At 37.5% G+C, this 25,945-nt stretch overlaps 1 protein-coding gene across 2 annotated transcripts in view; it reads left to right on the top strand.

The window, feature by feature from the left end:
- Window positions 1–25,945, top strand: part of ZNF106 (zinc finger protein 106) — a 39,647-nt gene that overhangs the window by 6,019 nt on the left and 7,683 nt on the right. Inside the window, exons 2-18 of one of the 2 annotated variants that reach the window (XM_068683966.1) lie at window positions 2,041–2,126; window positions 3,426–3,487; window positions 8,744–8,938; window positions 11,253–13,337; window positions 13,929–14,550; window positions 15,342–15,411; window positions 17,399–17,553; window positions 17,651–17,711; window positions 18,040–18,381; window positions 18,924–19,698; window positions 20,063–20,118; window positions 20,603–20,748; window positions 21,204–21,338; window positions 22,216–22,332; window positions 23,413–23,604; window positions 24,921–24,983; window positions 25,740–25,859. In XM_068683966.1, coding sequence (XP_068540067.1) covers window positions 2,073–2,126; window positions 3,426–3,487; window positions 8,744–8,938; window positions 11,253–13,337; window positions 13,929–14,550; window positions 15,342–15,411; window positions 17,399–17,553; window positions 17,651–17,711; window positions 18,040–18,381; window positions 18,924–19,698; window positions 20,063–20,118; window positions 20,603–20,748; window positions 21,204–21,338; window positions 22,216–22,332; window positions 23,413–23,604; window positions 24,921–24,983; window positions 25,740–25,859 — 5,250 coding nt within the window. In that variant the 5' untranslated portion in view covers window positions 2,041–2,072. Of the gene's footprint in view, window positions 1–2,040; window positions 2,127–3,425; window positions 3,488–8,743; window positions 8,939–11,252; window positions 13,338–13,928; window positions 14,551–15,341; window positions 15,412–17,398; window positions 17,554–17,650; window positions 17,712–18,039; window positions 18,382–18,920; window positions 19,699–20,062; window positions 20,119–20,602; window positions 20,749–21,203; window positions 21,339–22,215; window positions 22,333–23,412; window positions 23,605–24,920; window positions 24,984–25,739; window positions 25,860–25,945 lie in introns of both variants that reach the window. The other variant, XM_068683965.1, reaches the window with a different exon arrangement.

The raw sequence follows: 25,945 nt of genomic DNA, 5'->3' as shown, positions 1-25,945 counted from the left end.
TATGATCTGGAAATAGAACGTGGATGAATGCAAAAGATTTTGTCCTGAAATTTTGTATTTCTGTGCTCTGATCTTCTCTGAAGGCAGGTGCTTTTGCATGCACTTCACAGGTGTCCTATGAATTTATATGTATGCCCTGTGTGACCTGGAGTGGTGCAGTCTTCTGAGTGATCTTGTGCCTTTGTGGGTGCTTGGTCAAAATACAGAGCTGTTACTAATGATTCAAGTATATCTGGCGCAAATGAGATAAAGCTGGAGAATGCATATTTAAACGCCATCAAGAATGACAAGAATGACACTGAAATTGAAATATGACATGAAATATGAATATTGAAATATGAATTGAAATATGAAATATGAAATATGAATTGAAATATGACAATATTTCAAGAATGACACCCTAAGAATGTTGTATAAGTAACACAAGATGATTGAATCTGTTATTTTATTTTAAATGTGTTTGTTTTGACATGGTAAGGGGATTTTTTTAGGGAGGAAACTTTCTTATCACTAAAAATTAAAGGACTCTTGCAACTCTCAGGTGAGTTCTCTTTATGCTGGACATCTGCTGGTGCAGACAGGAGCTGTAAGTGGATGTGCAAATCCAGAGGAAAGGAGTTATTTGTCTAAGAACCACATTTTGAATTAGAGTGAGTGTGGTTTTGCTTATTCTGTTGCTTACAGTTGGGCAGCAGCACTGAATGTTGGAGCTGCTTTAATTCTGTGCGCTCTGGATTTGGTGTAAATACAGTTCCTGCTCACAGCTTCTGGTCAGTGCCAGCTTCTGAGGGTTCAGCGTCCCAGAAACAGAAGGTTGGTGGCGAATAATCGGGATTAGTTTTGTAGGCTGTGTGAACTGTGCAGATGAAGGCTTTTGATGGCTTTTGCAGGTTAAGTTTGGTGCTATTTGCCAAATTAGCTCTGAAGCTGACTAATGTAAAAGAGCAAAGCTTGGGATGAATTGCCTTTTTGAGTGGAGATAAAAAATGAATAATAGTATTGGCAGTAGAAAGATATATTTCTTTTTGCTACAAGGTGAGGAACTGCCTTGCAGAAGTCAATCAAAAGTGAGACTTGATCATTCCCCGTTTTAATGTCTCTTGAGAGAAAGAAAAGGGCAACGACAATGTCCTGTTACTTATGCAGACGCATCCATCTTCATATTATAACCTAGACATGTAGGTACCTCTAGCTTATTGCTCACCTTATAAACTAAACAAAATTATTAAAAATAATAGTAATTTAACCTACTGATACTTCATTTGCATGTATGAACATTTTCTGTGTATCAGTGTTAAAATGTCTATTAAAAACTTCGCACCAGAATATAATAGTCTTGTACCTTTGGGAACAATTAATGAAAATCTGTAGCCTTTATTAATGTTTCAAATAAATTATGTGTCCATGTGATAAAGCTAGAGAATATATTTAAAACACTTTTGGGTATTTCAGTGTACACACGTGTAATTCTTACAGAGATCAAGAAGAAAAATACTGAATTTAAATGACTTCAGGTTTTATTTCACAGTGAATAAATTGACTGATAAAACATGAAGACTGGCAGTCTTGGTTGTCATGAATAGCCTTCATTTTGTTTCCCTAGGTCCTTATAGATCTTTATAGATTTTCTTACTTGAGTTGCCCTGTGTACTATAATAAAAACTTGAGTTCATCCTGCTTGGTTTCTTCAATTCCTTACCTCCCTCTCATTATGCTAGCTGGAAAGTTTTTTGTTAATCTGATTCGAGTATCTGTGAGCAATCCTACAGATTTTTGTTTGCTTGTAGTGTGAGTGTCATGTGTTGGAGGACAAAGGGGAAAAAAAGTGAAAGCATGGGAAATCTACTTTTTCTTTTAAGAGCAATTTAGAGCAATACTCAAAAATATATTATCTTTCCTGAAGTATGTTGACTATGTGTGAGAGGTGTGTATTCTCTTAAAGGAACTCTGCACAGATCTTTTCATGAATAGTAATGCTTACTGAAACCAATTAAAGAAAAATCAAAATCTGAATGTTGGTTCTTCTTGAATTATTTGCAGGTATAGGATAAGACCTTTCCAGAATAATAAGCATGGTTCGAGAACGAAAATGCATATTATGTCACATTGTGTACAGCTCAAAAAAGGTAAATAATTTACATCTAACATCAGTAGATACTATTACTAAATGTGTATAAGTAGTACTTCCATTTTAAAATTGTGAGAACTCTTTTTTTTTTTCTGTATCAGGAATATATTGATCTAGATGTATCACAAATCAAATAGTACATTTATGTGTGCTTTAGAGCATCTTTTTGAAATGAACTGTGCAGTATCCTTGATTCTGAATGCAGAAAACGTTGAGGGCTTTGAGTTTTATTAATATTGCTGTGTCAAGCTAATAAAGTGAATCACTCAAAAAACTATTTGGCTATAAGCTGTGCTGTGTTAAGAATACTATGCAATACATTTTTTTCCTTTTGGACTTTTATCTTGGTTCTGTATGGATGAGAATGTGGAACTATACAGCACAACGTGTTTAAATTAATGTTGCCATTTAGTATATGTCTTCTGTTTGCTGGATATCATGCAAAGCCTGCACTAAAGCTCAGTGTTTTGTGTTTTTTGTTTTTTTTTAATTTTCATATATTGCTTAGCCACCTGGCACATGAATATTTTGCAAATGCCAGTGTATTAATTCACACAACTCTTTAGATGTTGCTTTCCCTTTGTGGATGGGAATTTGAGAACTGAGGAGGATAGTGATTAGTAGCTGTTCTTTGAAGATTTCCAAATGTTTGGGCTCAAACACCAAGAGAAAGTGAAGTCTTCTGAACTGCTTTATTTCCCGAAATTACGAACACTCAACACTCTATTCCAGGAGCTTTCTTTCATTCCCAATTAATTACCACTGCAGTTTGTGGATCAAGGTTGCTGTAAACAACAAGCTGACTTGTTATGTTCATTTCACTTTCTGAAGTGCAGCTAGCAGAGTAAAATAGTATTTGATGATGAAATTGCAGCTGTGTCAATACAGATACAGAGAGACCTACTGAGATTGCACAGGAAAACAGTGTTTTAATTGCTCTAATGGGGAGGTGGTATCAATGAGACTTTGAACAAAAATGTTGATCAGCAGTAATTTGTCAAAAATAAGTCTGATTTTTGCTGCATACATTCTGTTCTCTTGGAATTCTGCTGCCTTTTAGAATTCTAATGACTCCAGTGTGCCCTTCTGCTGGGAAGGTAACACTATATGACTTCTAAGACTGTGACTACTTGCACTTTCATGGTCATAGAAACAGGAAAAGCAACTGCTACAGCCCTACAGGAGCAGGGTATGCCTTCCTGCAAGGCAGGAGAGTTTTCACAAGTGAGCTTTTCAAATGCAATACACCATTTTGTTCTGTTATGACCATTTCTACTTTCCTTTCTCCTGGTTGAAGGAAATGGAAGAACACATGAGAAGCATGCTTCACCACAGAGAACTTGAAAACCTGAAGGGAAGGTATGAGAACAATCTTGAATCTGTCCTCGCAGTGCAGTTTGTATGTTATACTCTGGAAGAACTCATGTGTGGTTTCCCATACAAGCTGAATTGCCAGTTTATTTTATGTGTCACATATTTGCATGCTTTATAGTAAAGCTGGCAATGACCATGTTCTTGAATGTCTAAAACTTGTGAGGCTTCTTAACTGAAACAAATTATAAGAAAAAAGCTCTCCTACATTTTTGGACTGTAGTGAATTAATAAACAAAACAAAACCCAACTGACCAGACAGAAATGTGTTTTTGTTCTTGGCTGTTTCATCTTTGGCTTCTTAGAAGCACTAGAATTCTGCCTTTAGCAGAATTATGAACACTGGTATTTTCCTTTTAAAATCATCTTTAAAAGCTTAAAATGATGCAGAAAAAATTGTTGGTCTTCTAAACCTCTGTAAGAAGTCTGACATCTTGGATGTAAAGGCTTCATCTGTGTGTGTGAAAGCCTGTTTCTCTGCCACTCTGGTCCAGTAGTTTAATTAATGGAGCTAGCCAGGGCAGATGTTGGCTTCCATGGATTTAATTATAACCATTGGAAAACAGTCTCTCAAGAGTATTAAAATATCATCCTGATAATATGGAATCAGGGTGCAATCAGAGTACACTTGAAAGTGCTTTCAGTTGCATTTCAGTTTTTGAGGTAGCCAGAGATCAGATGGTCTGAGCTTAAATATTTGACTTACAGACAAGTCATGACTATTGCCTATGACTATTATAGTCATCATGCACCACAGATTTCGTATGAAAATAGCACATCTATTTTCAACACCTTTTAAAGGAATAACAAGTTATTTTCTTCCAACTTTTAGGTGTTGGAAATTCATTTTATTAGGACATCTGTCTTAAATCCAAGGAAAATAAATTTTAGACTTTCTGTTCACCTTATTTCTCAGTTTACAAGCTTTTATTCTCATTTTTTTTAATGCAAAATGGGAGCAGCTGCTCCAGTAGCTCCAGGCCCCTTCTTTAAAGAATTAATTATTGAACAAAAGCAGACTGAAACTAAGACTGGTTCATATTATGTTAGATGCTAATGTCAACATAGTTAAGTTTTGTCAGTTTGAATTCTAGTAAAACTCCTAAACTGCTTTATTTATAATGCTTTAAGACTAGCATAAGTTAGACATTTATTTGTCTTAGGTAATACTTTGTGTGCAAAGCACATGTGTAGCTGCAAAAAAAGAGTCCACATTTGGAGTGCAGGATTGCGTTACATACATAGTGCAGCTGAATACATGTGCTTGAGCCAGCTGTATAATATTTTATCCTACTCCTCTGTGTAATTGCTAAATATTACTCTTTAGACAGAGACTGTGTGATGTATCAAAATATTAAAATATATGGTAAAACAAATTAATTAGTTTTTTTTCTCTTGAGCTTAAAGTTGTTTCAGTGAGATTCAGATAAGTTGCCCAGATTTCCAATTGATAACTTTGTTATTGTGTCACACTGAGGAAATGTACGAAACAGCTTCTTGGCAGCTATTTCATTTTTCAAATAAAATTTGCTTTGCATTCAAGAGGGAGGGCATAAAAACAATAACTTCCTTGCTTTCCACTGCATTTTTTCCCCTACAGTTGCCATCCCTTGCTTAACCCTTTGTCTTTTCTTCAGAGTTCTGCTGCTTGTTTAGAAAGAAATAACTAAAAAACCTAGATCATCTTGCTTTCATCTCTGCTATGCCCCACACAACTGGGTCTTGGGAGCTAGGAACATTCTGAAATGTGCCTGGGATCAGGCACATCATACTCATCAGTATCTGTACTGTTAAGAGTAAGAAGAACTTGTTCTCTTTCTGAACAGCTGGGACGTGGTTGCTCAGAAACCAGAATGTCCTCATCACTGGAGGCTTAAATAGGGCTTCTGGTCAGCTAACTTCTAGAGTATTTCTAGTCTAGACTTCATTCAGACAATCATTTTGAGATTAGGGTAGCTACAGGGACAGAAAGTGTTGTGATTACAACTTAAAATTTCACCTGTCTTGGTAGAAGATACTCTGTCTTTCTGAATCAGTATTTTTCTAGTTTATGACAAATTTATGCAGGTGACACTAATTTTTTGAAGTCACATATGTTCATAGTATGCTGCAAGTGATTTGGCAGTTCTTGGCTTCCTATTTCTGTAAGACTGAAATAAAATTAAACTCGCTTCATCAGAATTACATTTTCATAATAGAAATTTAATGTTAAGGTAACTGTCTACATCCTTTCCTTTACAGGAATGCATAGAAGAAATTTGTTCTCAAAAAGGATTTATGGACTTCATTTTTTACTGTGCAGTAACATCCTTGCTCTCTTGTCCTGTGCCTGTCTCCTTCCCATTTCAGTTTGATAGAGGTTTTTTAGGAGTTCTACAGCCTTTTAAAGCAAGATACTTGTGTTTTACATTTTCTACTTGGAACACAACAACCTCATAAGGGTAGTTGCATTGTGTGACAGAAGATAATACCATCCAAGCGTATTATATCAGCATCTTACTACCATCAAATTTAGCATCCAGCTAGAGGTCACTTTTTTTAGATTTCCTGTAGGGAAGAGGTAAAGGAGGTGCATTTATTGGTTCTTGCTTTCCTCCTTCTAAAGCTAACTTGGTAATCTCAAGGCTAGAACAATTTTCTGAAACTTTTCCTCTTCTTGAGGTCTTCTTCCCTGTGATATGTAATGAGAACTGGATGTCAAATACAAAGCTTTAGTAAGCTTTTTAAATATATATATATATATATATATAAAAGAAATGAAATAACGCTTCTGTATGAAGGGCATTGAGTCTACCATCTGATGTATGCATGCAGAAAAATAAAGCTCTGGGATGTTGTCATACTGAAAATACTTTTTTCTTGTTTATTTCAATCTGCTTCTGGCCTTCTTTTTGAACAGCTATGACTGTGGTGTTTCAGAGGGGATGAAGCTCTGACCTTCAGGGTTGGGAAATCCATAGACAAGATTAGTGTGTGTGGTAGGAATGCACCCAATTATGGCTGCTATTAGTGGGAATGGGGGAAGGAAAAAAGTCAAAGAAATCGTATTTCCCATTAGTGTAACCATCCAAGCTCTCAGACAATTCTTCTTTACTTGAAGTGGTTGTGCATGGAGGGAAAAAAGTATGGGTATGGGGTTTTGTTTTGTTTTTTGATTAGGGAGTTGTAATACTTACCCCTCCCCCCCTTGAGTCTTTTCTTTCCAGACTATCGAGTGGTCCAAAACCACAGCTTAGTAACAAGTCCCACAAGTTAGAGAGAAAAACAAGTTCTTTGTCTTTTAAGCCAGTTAAAAACTCATTGGCTTTGTCCAAATACAGTAGAAGCATTGCACATATTTAGTCAGTCTGTAAGTGAGAATGATGGAAGTTTTATGAAAGAATTGATAGGTGGGCCTTAGGAAGGATTTGGAGTATCCCCGAGGTATGTTTCTTGTTGAAGTGTCCTTGTGGGACGTTACAGAAACAGAACGCTTTTTTCAGCAAGAAACCAGTTAGGAGGTGCAATTTGCCTTCTGTGCTGATCAAAGTTAAAACCAAAACTTAATAGCAATGCATAGCTGGGTCACTTATGACTGTGAAGAGCATTCTTCCAATGCATTAGTAAAATCCATTTAATTGCATATGGTTATCTTCATTGGGTTAATGAGGCAGCCTGAATGATGATATACAGAATCTAGGCTTTGACTGCTCTTGGTGAGTGTGAAGTACAAAATGAAGTACACCTCTCCACACATCACACAGTAAATCTGTAAGCTACTGACTTGTAACTGAAATTTACCTAAATGTTTCATCCGGAATCAGGCAGCAACATGCAAAGAATGAATTGTAAAAGTGTAATTTTTATGAATTAGGTGTTTAATTTAAATTAAAGATTAAATTAAAAACAACCTCCTCTCTGATTGTGCCTGAATGACTTAATTGGTTAAATATCTCCTACATGTTAGGAGGAAAAACATAACTGTAGCAAAAATAAAACATTGCATTTCATATTTAGCGGCAGATATTCCATTAAGCACTCCAGTAAGGATGTTGGCCTAATATTTAGAGTGTAGGTGCGTCTTCTAATCTTTTTCTCATTTTACTTATACATTTTTTTCTAAAAATTGTGGATTCATGCTTGACTTTTTCATTTATGGATCCCAGTTTCTTGACCCCAGTCATGAACTGTGTGTTGGTACTACAACACTACAGCTACAAGACTTCAATCTTGAATGTGCCTTGGGGTTAGGTAGATCTGCTTTTATGAATTAAAAGACAGAGTTGTAGAAAGCATTGTGGAGGCTGGCAGTGAGTTGACTTGGTTCCACTGGATTGTCTGCAGTGGACTATGCTTTTTTTTTTTTTTTTTTTTTAAACCAGTAAACATACTTTCCTTGTTTAGGTTTATTATTAAAAAACTATTTCCTTAACTGGAGTATCAATTGGATTGTCAGGAGAATAAGGTATTTTTAGAAATCTGAATTTCTTTATTAAAAAAAAAAAAAAAAAGTTGTAACCTTAGTTCAGTATTCACTGAAACATGAGTGAAGCCATTTGTCTGACACAGCTGTCAACTTCCTCCAGCTGAAATAATTACTGTATTTTTTAAGATATGTCCTCTAAAGTGGAAAGCAGACCTCATGCACATTTGAACCAAATAAAGTACAGTGAACTGAAGATACCCTCCCATCACTTGCTGTGCTGTGGAGGCTTTAGATTCCAGGCAGCAGTCTCAGCTGTCCCAGTTTAGGCTGTGCTCTGTTAGGATTGGCTGTATCCATGTAATGCCTCCTCCCTTTTCTAAATTTCACTGGGGGAAGGCTCAAGGCAAAGATTAAATGTAGAAGCTGTCACCAGGCTTCCCCAGTGCAGCTGGCACTATGGACGGGCTTCAGAGCAGCTCCTGCTAGCTCTGTAAGCCTTCCATTCTGCCTCCTCGCTCACTCTGTTTCCTCTGAAAAGATTTTGAGTACAACAATTCAAGAAGAATTCCTCCTACCAGTTAACGCAGCTTTATTACCAAGTCTTCTACCTCTTGATTGTTGGAAAAAAATCTATTAAAAACTTACCATCAAAAAAGTAGACCTTAAATGAAAAATCCAAAGAATTCAAGTAACTTAAATATACTGAGCAAAATCTAGTTGCCTTGAACGCAAACTCTTGGCTAAAGACCGGCACATTCAGAGGAAACAAAGTAAGACCAGAAATAATCTACCATGCCTGTTGGCAGAATTGAAAGTCCACCCTCTGCCTCTCTTCCTAGGGACAGCAACCATGAGTGCCAGGTGTGCAGGGTGACAGTGGTGGGCTTGTCAGCATATGCCAAGCACATCTCCAGCCAGCTGCACAAAGACAATGTTGATGCCCATGATAAAGCGGAAGAGAAAGAGGAGGCAGAAGAAGAATACCTTGACAAAGAACTCATTCAACTAATCAAGCAAAGGAAGGAACGGAACCGGTGAGTTTTTATTTCTTCTTTTTGGTGCAGCATTATAGAAGTGCATTTGGTATAGTTGTGATATGCTCCAAAGGACTAGATGCTCATGAAATGTAAACTGCATGCAGCCAGTATACTTGTTATGAGAACAATCCAGGAGAACTGTGTGGAGATTATAATTTCAGTATGTAAATGTGATTCTGCTAAATGTTCTATTGATCCACTATTTATAGGAAGTACAGCTCTTCTCCATTATAGATTTAAAACAAAACACAGTTTTGCTGTAAACAATTCCCTAATGTGGAATCTTGTGCTTTGAGAGGTCTAATGCTGTTATTTTAATATTTGATATGCATTTTAACTGAAGGATTCAATAAATGTAACAGTGCTGGTATTGTTGTCCAGGGGTTAGGAGCATGGTTCTGTAGGAACCTGGCCTTTTCAAAACTGTTGCTGGACATGCTCTGTTATAAACCTCTTTTTTTTTTTTTTTTTGTCTATTTTTCTATTTTTTATTTGTGTATTTTCTATTTGTCTATTTTTTTAAGAGAATTGTTCTGTTAGTGTCACACTGAAATCCCATAATCCTTGAATGAAATTTTTTTCATGTTTTACCTTCCTGCTTACTATCAGCTAAAGATAATTCTAATAGCTGACTGGGTAATAGGAAGCTGCAGAGAGTAACAAGTACTGCTTTTTGTCTTGCATGTGACTCTCCAAGTGTGAATTGCTAGTGTGATGTTCCAACTGGGAATATATTGCTTCAATAGATTGACAGCATGACGATGGTATTAAAGAGCCACATGATTTTTGAAAGAAGATCTTACTTGGTTATGACTGGAAATTTCAATTAGTGTCTCAGAATGCACAAGGCTAAGGAGATTGTTTAGTTTTGAAGCCACCCTGTCATATACTGGGGTACCCTGGTTGCTGCATGGTGGTCATGTTTTCATATCAGTGGGTGTAGGTAGTAACAACATCATTTTTCTTAGTTCCGTAGTAAAAAGAGTAATGCTTGTCAGTGCAGTGGTATTTTGAGGCAATTAAAATCTTATAAAATCTCTGTTGGATGCAGGTTTGGGAAAAAAAAGTACATGGCTAAATTCACTAATATAGCGAAATTGTTTCCATTAGATCATAATCTAGTTGAGTCAGCTCCTAAAACCAAAGGTATCACTCACTGATGGATCATTTCTTTGAATTAGTGTCTTAAAGCTTGCTTTATCTCGTGCAGTAGCCCATTTTCCATTAGACAGTAATTATTTGTGCGTCTTTTAACAAAACTGGAATATGTTGTAATCCTAGAAGTGGATACAATATAAATTTTTGGTTTACTGATACCAGTAAATCTGTTCCCATTAGCAGGCAGAGTGGTGTGAAAGCTTTCTGGCTTGCTTAACAAGGGAGTTAGAGCACTGTTTCTGTAATCAGCTTTTGAAATGCTTTTATTAAAAATTCCTCATTTGATAGAATAAATGCTTAGAATATTTAGAGTGCTGATCCTGGGAATTGCTGTTAGCATGAAGGTAGCATTTATCTTTAAATGTACATGTGATAATTTACCACGTGTTCATGACAGACTGCCAAGTGTAAGTATTATCCAAAGGGCAGTAGATAGTGCTTCTGGGAGGCTCTTACAGATTTGTCATTGCATGCTGTGGACTGTTTGTCTGTTAGTTAAAACAAGACAAAATATTTTTTGTATCCGAGGCACAACTTCTGTAGATGCTCCAAATATGTTTTTACCTAAGCTTAATAAACTGACACATGATCTCAGTTGTTTTATCTTATAAGTAGAATAACTGCTTTTCTCAGCCTAGCTTTCCCTCTGTTTTGTATCCATTCACTCTAGCTATGCTGTCTAGTACCAACAGAGTAGTCTTCAGGAAAAGGAAATCTGACTAATTTTTTCTTCTTTCTATCAAGATAACTCAAATTGCAAAGATTATACAATAGAAGGAAGCTTTCTTTTCATTTGTTCTCTTATTCCAATACCTTGTAACTTGAAAGGAATATTCTCTTCTGACTTAAACAGAAATATTGAAGAACTAGTCTAATGAACTGTCCCTGCATCAAATCACTCATTCTTCTAAGAGCAATTTTGAAATACCAGGTTTAAGTAAAGGTACAACACTAGTCTTGATAGTCAAATACTACAGAACCCTGAACAGTAAAGCAACTAAGTAAGTGGTTGCCGTTTCTTCTTATATAAAGCATTATCTTTTTGGTGCAAGTTAAATGGATGGGGCTTGTGTAGCGTTGGATTTTAGTTGGGATAGCATCGGAATTTATCTATTTATTTATAGCATCAGTTTTTGTCTGAATTGTTTTGTAGGCAAGCTGAAGCATGCTGTGCAAACCAAGAATTAGAATGTGATGATAGGAGATCACAGAGAAGGCGAGAAGAAAGAGCTGCATACAAAGAAAGAGAAGCTTATGATCAGTCTTCGTGGCATCATCATAATGCATCACAAAGAGACTGGAAATGGGAAAAGGATGATTACATTAGTCCTAGACAAGGAAAATTTTCACACTCTCAGAGGAACCTTAATATGAACAGGCATCCAGGTGGTCCAAGGGGGCGCTCTGGGTGGCACCAAAATGTTTCAGGAAGCCCTTCAAATCGGCATAACTATGGGAATTCTGGAGGTGTTTGGCATCCAAGTGGGCGAGGAGGAGCAACATTAAATTGGCATCACAGTGGCAGGGGGAGAAATTCTACTTGGCACTCAGAAGGGAATTTTTCTAGCTGGAATTCCAAGAGTTATGGAGGAAACTGGAAGTCCAATCCTCATGGTGCAAATAGCTGGAATTTTGGAAGCTCTGGAGATGCATATTCATTAGAGCCAGTTAAATATAATATGGAAAGGTATACATGGCAGTGGCAGGAGAAAGACGTTATTGATGTTCTGCCATACAGAGATCGAAGTAATAGGACTGACTCACTTGATTTTACTAGTGATAAACTTCCAAGTGAGGGAGCGTTGGATTTTGGTACTTCCAAGCAACCAGAAAACAAAATTTCAAGAAACAATGGAAAAAGTGGGAGTCCTTCCAGAGACAAAATACATCGCTGGACTCCCTACCCATCCCAGAAAGCTGCAGAGCAGCAACCATGGTCTGAAGAGAATGTTTCTAAAACTCCAGATAAAATGGATTCTGTGTTTATACCTTTTACTGAAACATCAAGTAAGGGAAAAACTTGTGAAGCCAGTGTGAGCCTCCCAAAACTTAAAAAATGGGAAGCATCTTCCCGTTCTAATGTAACCTCAGATTACCTTGATTCTTGCAAGGTAGCGAAGGACTGTTCCAGTGATGAAAAACCTGACAAAGATGATGGCAGAAGTAGTAGGATGCCATTGCTGAAATCTCCTCTTCTGAATATCACAGACATGAAGTTGTCTTCCCAAAAGCAAGACGCAAAAAATCTCTTAAAAAATGTCAGGCTGCTGTTATCCTCAACTGCTAGTGAAGAGCAGAACCATTTGAATGCACTGAACTTGGAAACCAACAACTCCCCCTCTTACTCATCAAAGCTGCGTGGTGCATGTGCAGTTAACTCACGAGGCAACAAAGACAGTGATCTTGGGGAGCCTGCTAATAACTTGAGTGAGGCAGAACAAAAATCCAAAGATGTTCAATCCAACCACTCATTGCAAAATGCTCCTGTAAGCTCTTGTAAGAATACAAGTGATCAGAATATGGAAGAAACTGAGAAAGTATCACCAAATAACAAGTTCAGACTAGATTCCCTAGAAGATGTGAGTGATGATGAATTAACAGGAAGCGAGAAGTCAGGAACAAGAGCTGAAAAGCTGAGTCGTTCTGTTAGTTCTTGTTTACCCTGTGACACTGCAGAAGGTAAACCTGCTGCCTCTGAAAAGGAAGTTGATGAAAAGCCATCTGCTCTAAGTATTGCTTCTGCTGATCTAAAAGATTCTGCATTGCAGATGGAATCGACAGTTTCTCCATCAAGCAATCAGGACAACTTGCATGTAGGTTTGAAAACTTCCTCCCAGGAAGAAGGGGATGAAGAGCGTGTCAAGTCACATGCTCACTTTGAAATGGAAGGTTTTGAAAATCCTTCAGATCAAGATCTGCAGAAAGGAGGAAGCCAATCAGTAGGCCTCCTCCTTCCTGATTTAAGCAAACTTGGCCTCCCTGCCTCTCTGCAAAGAGATCTAACACGACATATTAGTCTGAAGAGCAAAGTGGGAGTACATCTTCCAGAGCCCAATCTGAATAACGCACGACGCATTCGGAATGTGAGTGGCCATCGGAGAAGCGAGACTGAGAAAGAGTCGGGGCTTAAACCCACCCTCAGGCAAATTCTTAGTGCTTCCCGGCGAAATGTCAACTGGGATCAAGTCATCCAGCAAGTAACCAAGAAGAAACAGGAGCTTGGCAAAGGTTTACCAAGGTTGGTAGCTTTCAAGTCTAACCATGTCTGTGTTTGTTTAGGGGAGAGGGTTGTTTTTCCCCAGGTCTTAAGAGAATGCCAGAATCTAGGACTTCAGAATGAAGCGTTCTAATACAGCTGTCTTTTGCATGTGCAAATACTTGGCATTTTTGTGATTGCAGCTGCGGAAGCCTATTCACAAATGAGCAACAGTAGTTTGCTGCTCAGAAGAGGTTCTGGTCAGTTCATAATCATTGCTTAACATCTGACTATGGACACTAGCAACACATTTGCATTTCAAGTTCTAGTAAGTGGAAGAATGTAAAAACAGAATGAACAGACCTTCTGCATGCTATCTACATTTTTAGAGTCCTTAAAAGCTAATGTTTTTTTGTTTGTTTTTTTTTTTTCTGACTTGTAGATCATGCTGTCAGTTCTTAGCAACAAAATATGATTTTGTGATACACAAAAGCAATTACATTGCCACATAAGATAGTGGTGCAGAATACCAGTGTAATCTCATAAAACAATAATGTGCAACTGGGGAAGGGGAAGTCTTTTTTCAGCTGGTTTCTTACATGTGCAATTATTTTTCTTTTTTTCTTGTTAAAGGTTTGGTATAGAAATGGTGCCTCTTGTTCAAAATGATCAAGAGGGTCTAGAACTCACTGAAGAACCTGATCTGTCTACTTTGGAAGGATTCCAGTGGGAAGGGATTTCCTTAGCAGTGCCTGGATCAGCCAGAAAACGTAGCTTTTCTGAAAGCAGTGTCATTGCAGACAGAAACCCTTCCACTTATAGTTTCTTCAGTGAAGAAGCCAAAACAAGAGAAAGCAAGGGAAGGCAAATAATTGCAGCCAGCCACTCACATTGCATAACATCTGCATATGAGGCAAGAGCTGACATTGAGGCTGACTTGAAACGGGAGACCTCTTCTCTTCCTTTGTCACCATTTATGTCGGAAAGAACTGAGACTACTGGAAGGAGACACAGCCTACAGGCGACCTGTGAAGTTGCAGGCCTCATAAAACAACAGCAGGAGACCCCTGATAAGAGAACACCTCTTCTTGAAAAGCAAAATGTACTGGAAATCTCAGAAGAGAATACTCTGATCTCAAATGATGTACTTCTTGCAGTGTCTAATAACATAGATGCAGCTACAGACAGTAGTTGCACATCTGGTACTGAGCAGAATGACAGCCAAGGAATTGGAAAGAAGCGAAGAGCAACAGGAGTAAGTGTACAATTTTTGTGCAACTTTGGTATGCTGGAATATGTTATTTCCATGACAGGTGTTATGACCACCTTGAAATGATATCTGTAAGGATGGCTTTTTCTTCATTTGATTGTCTAGTAGATTGATAAGCTCAAACTAATTAGCTTATTTGACTTAGTTTTTAAGAATCTTTTTCATTTCAGTGTTCTTTTTAGTGCAGGACTTTTGCTTAATCTTTTTAATTAGCAGGAACAGCAAATGCTCTCTAATTCTGATTTGGTAATTGCTACACTATGCTAGTAAACAAAATTTGTTAAAATATTTAAAAATTATGTACTTTAAATGAGGTAAAAAATATTAAAGATCTAAGTCACAACTTTCTCCATCTGAATTTGTTTCATTGTCTCCAATCAAAATAATCAGACTGGTTTTGTTATATGCAGAAAGTAAGAATTTTAATTCCTTGGTGATTTCATTCTTTACACTATCAATTAATCTGTGAAGCAGAAAATTGCAACCACGTCTATTATTGAACATCTGATCATGTAGAAGGCTGCCTGCTTATTTAATATTTCATCCTAGTTGACATGAAAATATTGGCACCCACTTTGTTACCCTCCCTACTTCTAAGAGGAGAGGGAAGGACAAATTATGTGAGAATGTACAGAGTTGTATATTTTCTTCCCTGTGGGTACAAGTGATGCTTCTTGAGAATGTGATTGTTTGATTTCTTGATTTAGGCAAAATTGCCATTGCAACTGCTTTTAATAAAGGTGTTTTTTGTTTGTTTTGTGTTTTTTTCTTTGTAGGAGGGATCTTCTCCTGAAATCCCCAGTCTAGAAAGAAATAATAAAAGAAGAAAAATCAAAGGTAAAAAAGGTGAGTGACTGTCATGCATATATTTGTCTAGGATAGAGGTTACAAATACCTAGTAGTATTCTGACTTGGCTAAAATGGCAGTTCCTTAATGTTACTTTGGTGCTTCTTGGCTCTTACTGAAGGTTATAGGGTGTACTCCTATCAGGCCTGCAAGACCTGTAAGATTAGAGCCAGAGCAACCAGGTACAGTGGAGTCCCTTCTCTCTCTATCGTGCTGTGGGAGTCCTGACTTCCAGAGAGCTACTGAAATTCAAAGCAGTGGAAGAACCCACTGGTACATTCCTCTCTAAATAATGTTCAAATTTTTCCATTTTACAGTACAAGATGTAGAGGAACAGGGGTTGACATTTCTGGATTCTTCCCAATTTCTCCCATTGCCTAACAAGCCTTTTGTATCTCTTAATACCTGTTGGTGGCTTGCTCAAAAGTATGCTTGTTTAGAGGCATTCAGGATGAGCCCTGACTTCATGAAGTTGTCCCTAGTGTTGCCTTCTACTGTCATCATAACACATTCTTCTCTAAAGAGTCCCATGTTAATGTCAGAGGTTGTTTCTAAGAGACTTTTTGCTTCCTTCCTGCTTGCAGTTCATGTTCACAGTTGCACAGATGGGACCTGTGTTTTCCCCCGCTCAGGGGAAAGCATCTTGCTGCCACTCCTGACGGAAGTTGTAAAGGGAAAAGAACACCCATCACTCCATTTTAGTTCAGTAGTTCAGCTTTTGTGTTCTTCTTCTGGATGTTCTTACCAGAAAACTTGTACAGGAGCCACTGAGTCACCTGGGCTGTGTTCAGTTTAGACTATTCCTGCCCTGAATGTAATTGAAATTAATATGGAATGCCTCATTCTTTCCTTCCTTCTCCTCAATAAAGAAAGCAGCTCTGATCTTGGCATTAGACAGGCCTTTTTCAAAGAAATCTAACCTGTCTATATCACCACATAGCAAAACTAATTATCTGTCTTTTAGGAAGAATAGTTTCTTTGGGAGCTAAATCATTACATCACCGTCTAGGAGCTTTAGGACCAGAAGCTTAGTTTTCATAACTAAGCTACGAACACAACTTTCAAATGTTCCATTTCTCTCTCTTTTTATTTTTATTTTTAATTTTCTTAATTTCTGTTGAGTTGTTCAGAATGCAGGGCAGTTAATATGGATCTTGTAGGAGCTAGTCTTTCCCTACGTGAAAAGGTATTTTTTATCAGCCTGTATCTTCAATGACTACTACTCTAATAATGCATTTGACAAAGAGCAAAGTAATGAGAAAGAGAGACTTCTCTATCACTGTATCATTGTGTAAATCTTCTAAAAGAAACTATAACCTAAATGAAGTTGAGCAGTGCAGAGACTGAAACTTAATTGGCTTGAAACATCTCTGTAGTAAAATCTTTGAAAAAGGAGGATCTTATTATTGAGTACAGAGCTTGGAAACTGTTGTGAGATTGCAAATGCAAGTCTCACTGCCCAAATGTTATCTTGGATAGTACGTGGTTTTAGCATTTGTTTCCTTTTGTCTTCATATGTCTTTTCATGGCCTCTGAATTAACTGAATAACTTAATTCACGTTTAGTTTAAGTTAGTCTCTGCCTTTTTGATTACATTAATGAAAATTGCGTACTTGTACTTTATATGTATTTATACTTCAACAAAAGATCTTTGTGGAAGAGGGTGACTTCTTTTGTTCAACAAATTAAGTCAATGCTGGCAAAACTGCAATTAAAAAAAAGTTAATAGGGTCAAAGCTGAGATTCCATAAAGAGAAATTCTTGATTTTACTCTTCTTCCATGTAATACATGAATGTTCCTGTGTGTACTCTTCAGCCTCTTCTGCAACTATCAATGCTTGACTTAATCTATGTTTTCACATTCAGAGGTGATAGTATTTAGTGATCATGTGGAATTTATTTCAATGTATTGCCATATACAATTAATTGCTAAGTTATATGTTTTTTTGTTTGTTTGTTTGTTTTTGTTTTTTTTTTGTTTTTCAGAACGTTCTCAGGTAGACCAGTTGTTGGCTATTTCACTGAGGGAAGAAGAATTAAGCAAGTCCCTGAGTAGCGTGGACAGCAGTCTCTTGCAGGCTAGGGCTGCCCTGCAGGCTGCATATGTTGAGGTTCAACGGTTCCTCGTATTAAAGCAACAGGTAACAGTAGGCTTTTGAGATTGTCTGACCTAGAAGTTAGCAGCCTGAGAAGCTGCCTTAAGTAGAATTGATTTAAATCACTACTTTTTTTTTGCAGATAACAATGGAAATGAGCACACTGAGAAGCCAGAGAATCCGGATCTTGCAAGGGCTACAAGGTAGGACATACTAACAAACTACAGCAGTGGAATGCTAACTTGCATGTTCTTTGAACTTGGTGTCTAGTAAAAATTGCATGTAACTAGAGTTGATTAATTTAAAATGTGGAACAAAATGGAGGGCTTTCCATATTTCAGTCTTTATTGTTCAGGTATGATCTGTTGTCTTTGGTAATGTTGTATAGTGGTTGTCTTGCAATTTTTTCTCTTCCTTATCTGTTTGCCAGAAAAAAACAGCTCTTGGAACCACTGACTTTTATTGCAAGAATCTGTAAGTTATGAATGTGTTTTTGTTCTTTTTTTTTTTCTTCACCTCTTTTGCCATTAGAAACATATGAACCTTCTGAATTGCCAGAGCAACTTTCCAGCAGTGTCTCAAGTGAGAGAAGAAATAGCAAATCTCAGGTGGCAGCTGATTTGATTCCTGCGGGCTCCTTCTTGCCCCTTTTGGACACTTTGTCTCCTGTACCTCCACTGGGAGCTTCTGTTCGTATCAACACACCAACACCATTCCAGTCATCCTCTAGCCTCACACTGACTACTCCTGCAGACTCCTCAGTACAAGTTAAACGAGAACCTGTGTCTCCAAAAGGCTCAGAAGAAAATACGAATTGTGTACTCGAGAACTCTCTATGTGTTTCACGAACAGAAGTTGTGGAGCAGAAGGAAGGTATGTGTGGCTTTTATTTGCTTTAAAAATAGTGATAAGAAAATGTGGGATTTTTTTTTTTTTTTTTTTTTTTTTTTTTCCCCAGAAGAATACAAGTTTTGTGTCAAACCTACAGCCTGTTGTGCAGGAATAAACTCCCGTAGGCTTGTGTAGTCCTTTTGCAACTTAATACTCTTAGAAGGTGGGACCGTCCTTACAACATATCCAGATGGACTCCATTTTTTAATTGTTAAATACACACAAATTGTCTTTTTCTCAGAAATCTAAAAGCATTCAGTCAGCCAGTGACTTAAATGATTTGCCCCATTCCTTTGATTCTGTGTACACAGGTAAACACGTTATTTCCTAGCTATATTTTTTTAAAGGATGGATAGCTAATTGAAATAGCAGATCTGCTTGTTTACCTATCCTTCAAACACATAGGAGTATGTGCTTTACGTGCACATTTAAGTATGAACAGAAAATTGCACGGAAAGCAAACTTTGAATAAATATTTATTGCTGTGGAGATCAAATATAACACTAGTCTCTTTTCTTCAGAAGAGATCAGCCAGAACAATTTTGTGTATCCAGTTATCTCTGCAACCATATCCCTGTCAGAACTGGCAGCTTGTTTCCAACAAACTAATCAAAATGTTCAGAAGCCTGCTGAGGACAGGGGAAAAGATGGAATTTCTGAAAATCCTTCTCATTCGTTGTCTGATTTCAGCAAGAGAGAAGCAAGTGATAAAGTGACTGAAAGCTTTTTACTGGATCAGTGTAGCACCTCGCTTCCAGATCGTTCAGTCCTTCCAGAAATGCCCGTGGATAAAACCCCCAAACTGTCAGCAGATGTGTCTGAACAACAGACAGCAAACACTCTAGTCCCCGCAGAAAAAGGGAACAGGAGGAGAAGAAAGTTAAGGAAAAAGAAAACTCTGCGGGCAACTCATGTGCCAGAGAACAGTGACACAGAACAGGATGTAAATGACCCTAAGCCCATCCGGAAACTCAAGAGTGGAAAGGTTTCTAAAGGAGAAAAAGTCACTACATCCACTCCTCCAAAGCAAGAGAATGGAGCTACTACTCAAGCAACAAGAAACAGAGATGAGAACGATAGTGATGCTTCTCTGGAACTAGTGGAAATTGCAACGCCACAATGTGAGGTGGTTGACATTGGTTCATCAGAATCAGGAGATGAGAAACCAGACAGCCCATCAAAGAGGGAGTCACGCAGCTCTGTGGACCAAGCAGTCCTAGAGGCATCTTGCTCAGGTTATGATGAAGTGAGCTCTACCAGCGAGATTGGCACAAACTATAGGGATGATGTGAAAAAAAGGTGAGATTAGTGCTCAAAAGCATTAAACAATATAAATATATATTTTTCCTATTCAGAAAGTTTTACAACATCAGTAAATTTTAATTTAATTCAGAAATGAAATGAGAGAGAATGTCTTCCTCTATGTGTCATAAATTAAATTTGCTTCTTTGATCCTCCAAACAAATGTGTATTGTTCTCTCCCAGTTTCTCTGATAATTGGAACATGGCCCTACTGCATGGAAACTATATATTTGAGCTTACCTGTTTTAGGCTTTTTTTCTGCATAGTGCAGAGTCCTGTGTTCTGGAGTACTACTTATACCATTGTCTTGTCTGAAAATGAGCAAAGTCTAATCTTTCCACTCTTATTTTCTGTGTTACAGTGTAGCTGAGACACAGACTTCAATATCATCACTAAGAGGATCAAAGAACTCATCTGGTATATCTTTTAAGCTTTTCATCTTGTACTTTTTATGATATATTGCAAGAATTCCAGTTATGTCTAGATCAAACTGCTTCTAGAGGAAATTAGCCCTGAAGGCAAAAACCTGCACTAAAAAAAATGAAGTGTGAAGTGATAAATGCTCACTTACCCTGTCCCTTGTTGAATGCTTTGTGCCTTGAGTCCTTACCACCCCATTCCACACAAACACTTCTACACAGTCTCCATAGAGCTGTCAGATAAAAACTAATACAATCCTTTAGTTATTTGAAAGATCTTTCTGGACTTTATATTATACAAAGATCTTTCTGGTATTTTATATTACATTCTGCTACTTACAGGCTCCAGCTGAGAACTGCAGTGAAATCTGACTATAAAGATGCTGAGCCCCCATAATAGTTCTGCTGTTTGGTAACACAAAGAAACAGTGTTTGCTTGAGTTCATTCAAGTAATCCAAGTACATGTTTCTTTATCCTGCAGAAGTGTCATCAGAGCCAGGTGAGGATGAAGAACCTACAGAGGGGAACTTTGAAGGACACCTGGCTGCAGTGAATGCTATTCAGATTTTTGGGAATTTATTGTACACCTGCTCAGCAGACAAAACTGTTTGTGCTTACAATCTGGTTGTAAGTAAGGTTGTGACGTTGGTTTAAGAGTAATTCCAGTCACAAGGTTGAAACTCTGTTTTTATAAAGCCTTATTATGTAATTAAGGAAGTAGCAGCTCTTTTGAGTGCTTAAATTTTTTACTCTTTTTCTTCAAACTTCTCTTCCTCTCCCCTTCCACTGTTTCACCTCATGAGAGGGGTAAGAGGACATTGTTGCATGTCCTAACGTTTTTGTTAGCTCTCCCACACTGCTCTGTCAGATCACAGAATGGTTGAGGTTGGAAAAGACCTCTGGAGATCATCTAGTTCAACCCCCCTGCTCAAGCAGTTTTCCCTAGAGCACATTACCTAGCATTGTGTTGAGATGGCTTCTGAATACCTCCAGGGTAGGAGACTCCACAACCTCTCAGGGCAGCCTGTCCTGAGAGGTATTACAGACCTTTAGTTTGACAGACCCTATACTTTGCTTTCTAGAGCAGGAAGTGTGTGGCTATCTTTGAAGGACATACTTCGAAAGTGAACTGCCTCCTGGTCACTCAGACAAATGGGAAGAATGCTGCACTCTACACTGGTTCAAGTGATCACACTATCAATTGTTACAATATCAAGGTACTCAAAGTCTGCGGTGATTAACGTATACTGATTTTTTATGTAATGTTTCTTTGCAAATATAAATGAAACAAGCGTTTTAAACACTGAGCTGGGCATGAACTTCACTTTATACCTCAATAGAGGAGAGCAGAGTAAAAAACAAAAACAAAAACCCAAACATTTAGTGATTTTACTGGTGCAATCTTTTGATCCTTTGTCTAGTTCATTATTGCAGTTTTTGCCAGAATAACATGATCGGATCTCAAATACTGGGAACACTAATGTGCAGGACAGTTGTTTGACTGTGAATACTGAATTTGCCTTAATTGTGTTTCTAACTTCATTGCTTATGTAAGATGCAGCTCTCTGTAGATCAACTATTGAGAGAACAGGTGGAAGAGCATTCTGGGGCTTTTTGAAACTGGATTTCAAAGGAGAAGCTATAGGAAAGGTTGTCCAACATGCAGATGCAAGGACTAGAATCATAGAATCATTAAATATCTGCTTCAGGGGGCAAACTGCCAGAGGTTTTGACTCTTAAGCTGGTGATTCATGGTAGTTTCCTGTAGAGAGAAGTTCATGGGCATTTCTTGAACTCAAGTGTCTAACGGGGTGTTTTTCATGTTTTTCATGGCCTAAACTTGTATATACATTTGAGGTTGTGATTAGAAGAAAGCTTTTAGGGCTATAACTGGTTGATGAAGTAACATCAAGTCTCAAAGATGGGAGTGAGCTGATTAAAATCAGAATCTAACTGCCAGGTGACAGCAGACACTGAGATGTTTTTCTCCTACTTTGCTAGTTCAAAAAATGTGGCTGGTGGGTGAAAATTATTATTCAGGCTTTTTTTCCCTCAATTGTTTGGAAAACTTTCAATAATTCTTTCTATTGCCAGACCAAAGAATGCATGGAACAGTTTAAATTGGAAGATCGAGTGCTCTGTTTACACAGCAGATGGCGAATCCTTTATGCAGGACTTGCTAACGGCAACGTAGTTACCTTCAGCATAAAGGTTAGTTTGTTCAAATATTGGCACCTAAAAGCCTGTTGTGATGCTGTTTCTCTCCACTTTTTGTTTATTTCATCTCTTTCTCTTGAGTAGTAAGTATATTTGTAATTAAAGTATTTTGGTATAAGTGGTTATTTTTGGCCCCGCGTTTTGGCCCTTGATTTTGTTAGTGCCTAGAGTTGTCCCATCTCCCCTGTCTTCCAGTTGCCTTTCTCTTAACTGCAGCGGTGATGTCATATTTTTGTTAGTGATACTAAGGTTCCACCTAGTCTACCAGTTGTGCGTTATGAGGATTTGCTGACAGAGATGATTATTTGTGAATCTTCCTGTGAATCCTTTCTTGCCTGTGAAAGTAGTGTGAGAGACTTGAATGTGTTACTGGTTTGGCCTGCTCCATTTACAGTTTTAGGGACTTGTTCGTATGAGTTTCTAGCAAAGAAGCCTAGACAGCAGCCCTGATATTTAAAAGAGAATAAAAATTAAGTGAATTATTATTCTGATTATTCTTTTTATGGAGCCTTGACTAATTTCTCAAATATATCCTTTCTTTACTTTTTACGCCCACGTTTTATGGATCTACTAAGCTTTCTTGACTTGAGTATTAATGTTCTAGCAGAGTATCTTAAATTGTCTTCAAAAACTCTTATCTTATATCCATTGTGAGGGAAAAAGTCTTTCTTATTATAAAATCATTTGCTTTTTAAGTAGTGTGAAATATCCTAGAGGCTTTGATTTCATTAATGAACTTTGAGAAGAGATGCATGTGTGTGCTTGCATGTGTTTTTCTCTCTAAATACTACTTTCTGCTTGTTTTAATTCTGAAGGAGGACTTACTGGACTTTTGCCCAATAATTAAGATGGTTGTTTTTTAAATACAGAAAATCAAAGCCCAACATTAGGAGTTATTTCCTCAGTTTGGAAACTTAGTTGTACTAAGATGTAACTCCTACCACTGTTGATGCAGTGTTACTGATCTGAAATCAGATACTATACCAAGTACCTCACAGAAAGGACTCAGCAGTCTACAGTCAGTGTCATAGCAAAGTTTTAATTCTTAAATACAATTTTTTCCTCCCCTAACAGAACAATAAGCAAGTTGACACCTTTGAATGCCATGGCCCTAGAGCAGTGAGCTGCCTAGCCACAGCTCAGGAAGGAGCACGCAAGTTGTTGGTAGTGGGCTCCTACGACTGCACCATCAGTGTGCGAGATGCACGGAATGGGCTGCTTCTCAGAACTCTGGAAGGTCACAGCAAGACTATACTCTGCATGAAGGCAAGTGTCTCCAAAAATACGTTTTTGACAAAAAATTCATAGAACTGTTCTTCTTTTACTTCTTCATCTAATAGTGAGCAGATCATGGTAGGGAATAGATTATTTCTGTACCTTAAATAATAAAAACTGAGAAATTTGGTAGGAAAACTCTGTCTTGCTGCCATGTCTCATGTTCCCATCATAAATGCTGATATTTGTGTGAATGCTTATTTCATGTTGTTAGATGATTCAGGTAATCTTTTAATTTGAGTTCCCTGAAATGGGAGAATATAGGGAAAGTTGGGGAAAAGGTGAAGGTAGCTTTCACATACTTTGATTGTACAAACCTCTTTGGAAATTGGGGAAGAAAAATGTAACTCTGGAAAAATATTTTTCATTTTTAACAGAAGAATCACTATTCATTCTAGTCTAAATACAGTCTTTATGTAAATTGTGGTTATTTACAGGCTAGGCTTGGAACTTTTGATCTGCTGAGCATGGATGTATTTTAGGACACTGGTAAAAGGATTTCATTAATGGTATAGCATTCTGTCCTCACAGCATCACATATATCACATTTCAGATAATGTGACTTGTTTATAATTGTTTTAATTGTATTGTTCTAAATGACATAAGCATGCCCACTTAATGATTTCTTTATTGTTTAGCCTGATTGACGTAACATGAAGTGTCTGAGGTTACAGATTGGAATATAAGTTTGTCTGTCTGCTTTGCTCAGACCACAGTCATCTACAGATAGGGGAGGACTGTTCTGTAAATTTTGTTTATCTTTGAAATGATGCAGTGGCACAGCCTTTGCCCTGTGAACTCTATCCAGCTTGTGTGTCAGCACCCTGTGGTCCCTCTGTGATCCACAGTGGATCTGTTGAGCTTCCTTTCTATACTAGTACTTGTCAGGAGCACTGTCTTAAGTTACCAAAGTGCACCACAGATTCAGTATTTCCAGGAAGCATTGGGCTTTTTTGTGCGTGTGGAGAGCTGTATTCTGTATTCGGTTCACTGGGTGTCTGATCTGCTTAGCTGTCCTTGATAACAGTCCATGGGTAGGATGACATAGCCTGGTGGGCTGCAAGTTAACAGTGTCTAATTCCAATTGTGAAGTAGCAGAAGTCAGCATTAAGGTAGCTTAGAATATTTTCTAGCTCTTACATGAAGAACTGTGTGTACATTTTTTCATACTCAGTTGATTTTTTTGGGCCTGCCAGATACAGGAAATATCATGGTGCAGCTTCAAACTGAGCAGCACCTGAATACTTTGCTTGCCCATTTTCATGTCTGCTAGAGAAATAAAGAATATTCTTTTTATTTTTTTAAAGGTTGTGAATGATCTGGTATTCAGTGGTTCCAGTGATCAGTCTGTCCATGCCCACAACATTCATGTAAGTCTCATATATGAAGTTGGAATGATTTCTGCTGTTAAGACAGTGAAAACTATAACGTCTACTGACTGTGCTATAAAGTTGGTATTTTCAAAAATTCTGAATGTTAGTGGAAAAAATACCTTTCAGAAAAGGTAGTCATATGATTTTGTTAATGTGACAAAGCACTATAGTAATAAAGGGGGGAAGTAGAGGGTAAAATACCTTGGGAAATAGCCATTAAACTTGATGATTCTTGTAATATGACATACAACACCCTTTTATCTGGGGATCTTGGTTTTACAAATATTACTACAAAGGTGCTGATAATGTGGAAAGGGTTTTTGTAGCTATGCAATGAGTGAGACTAAAACTTACCACAGCTTTATTTAGATTCCCCCAAAAATTGTTTATTTCTCAGTATTTAGCTAAATTTGCTCAATGATTTTTTTTTGGCTACATAAATACTCTTAGTACTAATAGCAGAGTAGCATCTGCAGGATAGGTGGGAACATGTAGCTAATGATGGAAAGAGAGGAAGAAGTCTCTTCATAGTGGCATGCATTTCTATTGGACTTAGAATGTCTTTTTGTTAAGCAAAGAAAATGATAAATCATATTTGATCATGATTTAGAAGTGCTTTCACAGGAAGTCTGATAAAAGGTGTTTCTGTTCTGTGAGTGGTGAGCATTGAAGCTAGCTACCCTATCAGTGTAAAACTAAAATTGTTCTGTTTAATTTTGAAATATATATTGTCTCTGCATTTTCTTGGCACAGACTGGAGAACTGGTACGGATCTATAAAGGCCATAACCACGCAGTAACAGTTGTGAACATTCTGGGGAAAGTGATGGTGACAGCATGTCTTGATAAATTTGTTCGTGTTTATGAACTACAGGTAAGAGAATAGATGGTTATTACTGAAATTTATATAATGTGTTAATGGTTTCAGGGTCAAATGTAGAGGTCATCTTTGTGCTTACA

The sequence above is a fragment of the Anas acuta genome, chromosome 5 (genome assembly GCF_963932015.1).
Source record: "Anas acuta chromosome 5, bAnaAcu1.1, whole genome shotgun sequence".
Classification (NCBI taxonomy): Eukaryota; Metazoa; Chordata; class Aves; order Anseriformes; family Anatidae; genus Anas; species Anas acuta.
The sequence above is the reverse complement of the archived record's forward strand: the minus strand, read 5'-3'. Positions and strand labels throughout refer to the sequence as shown.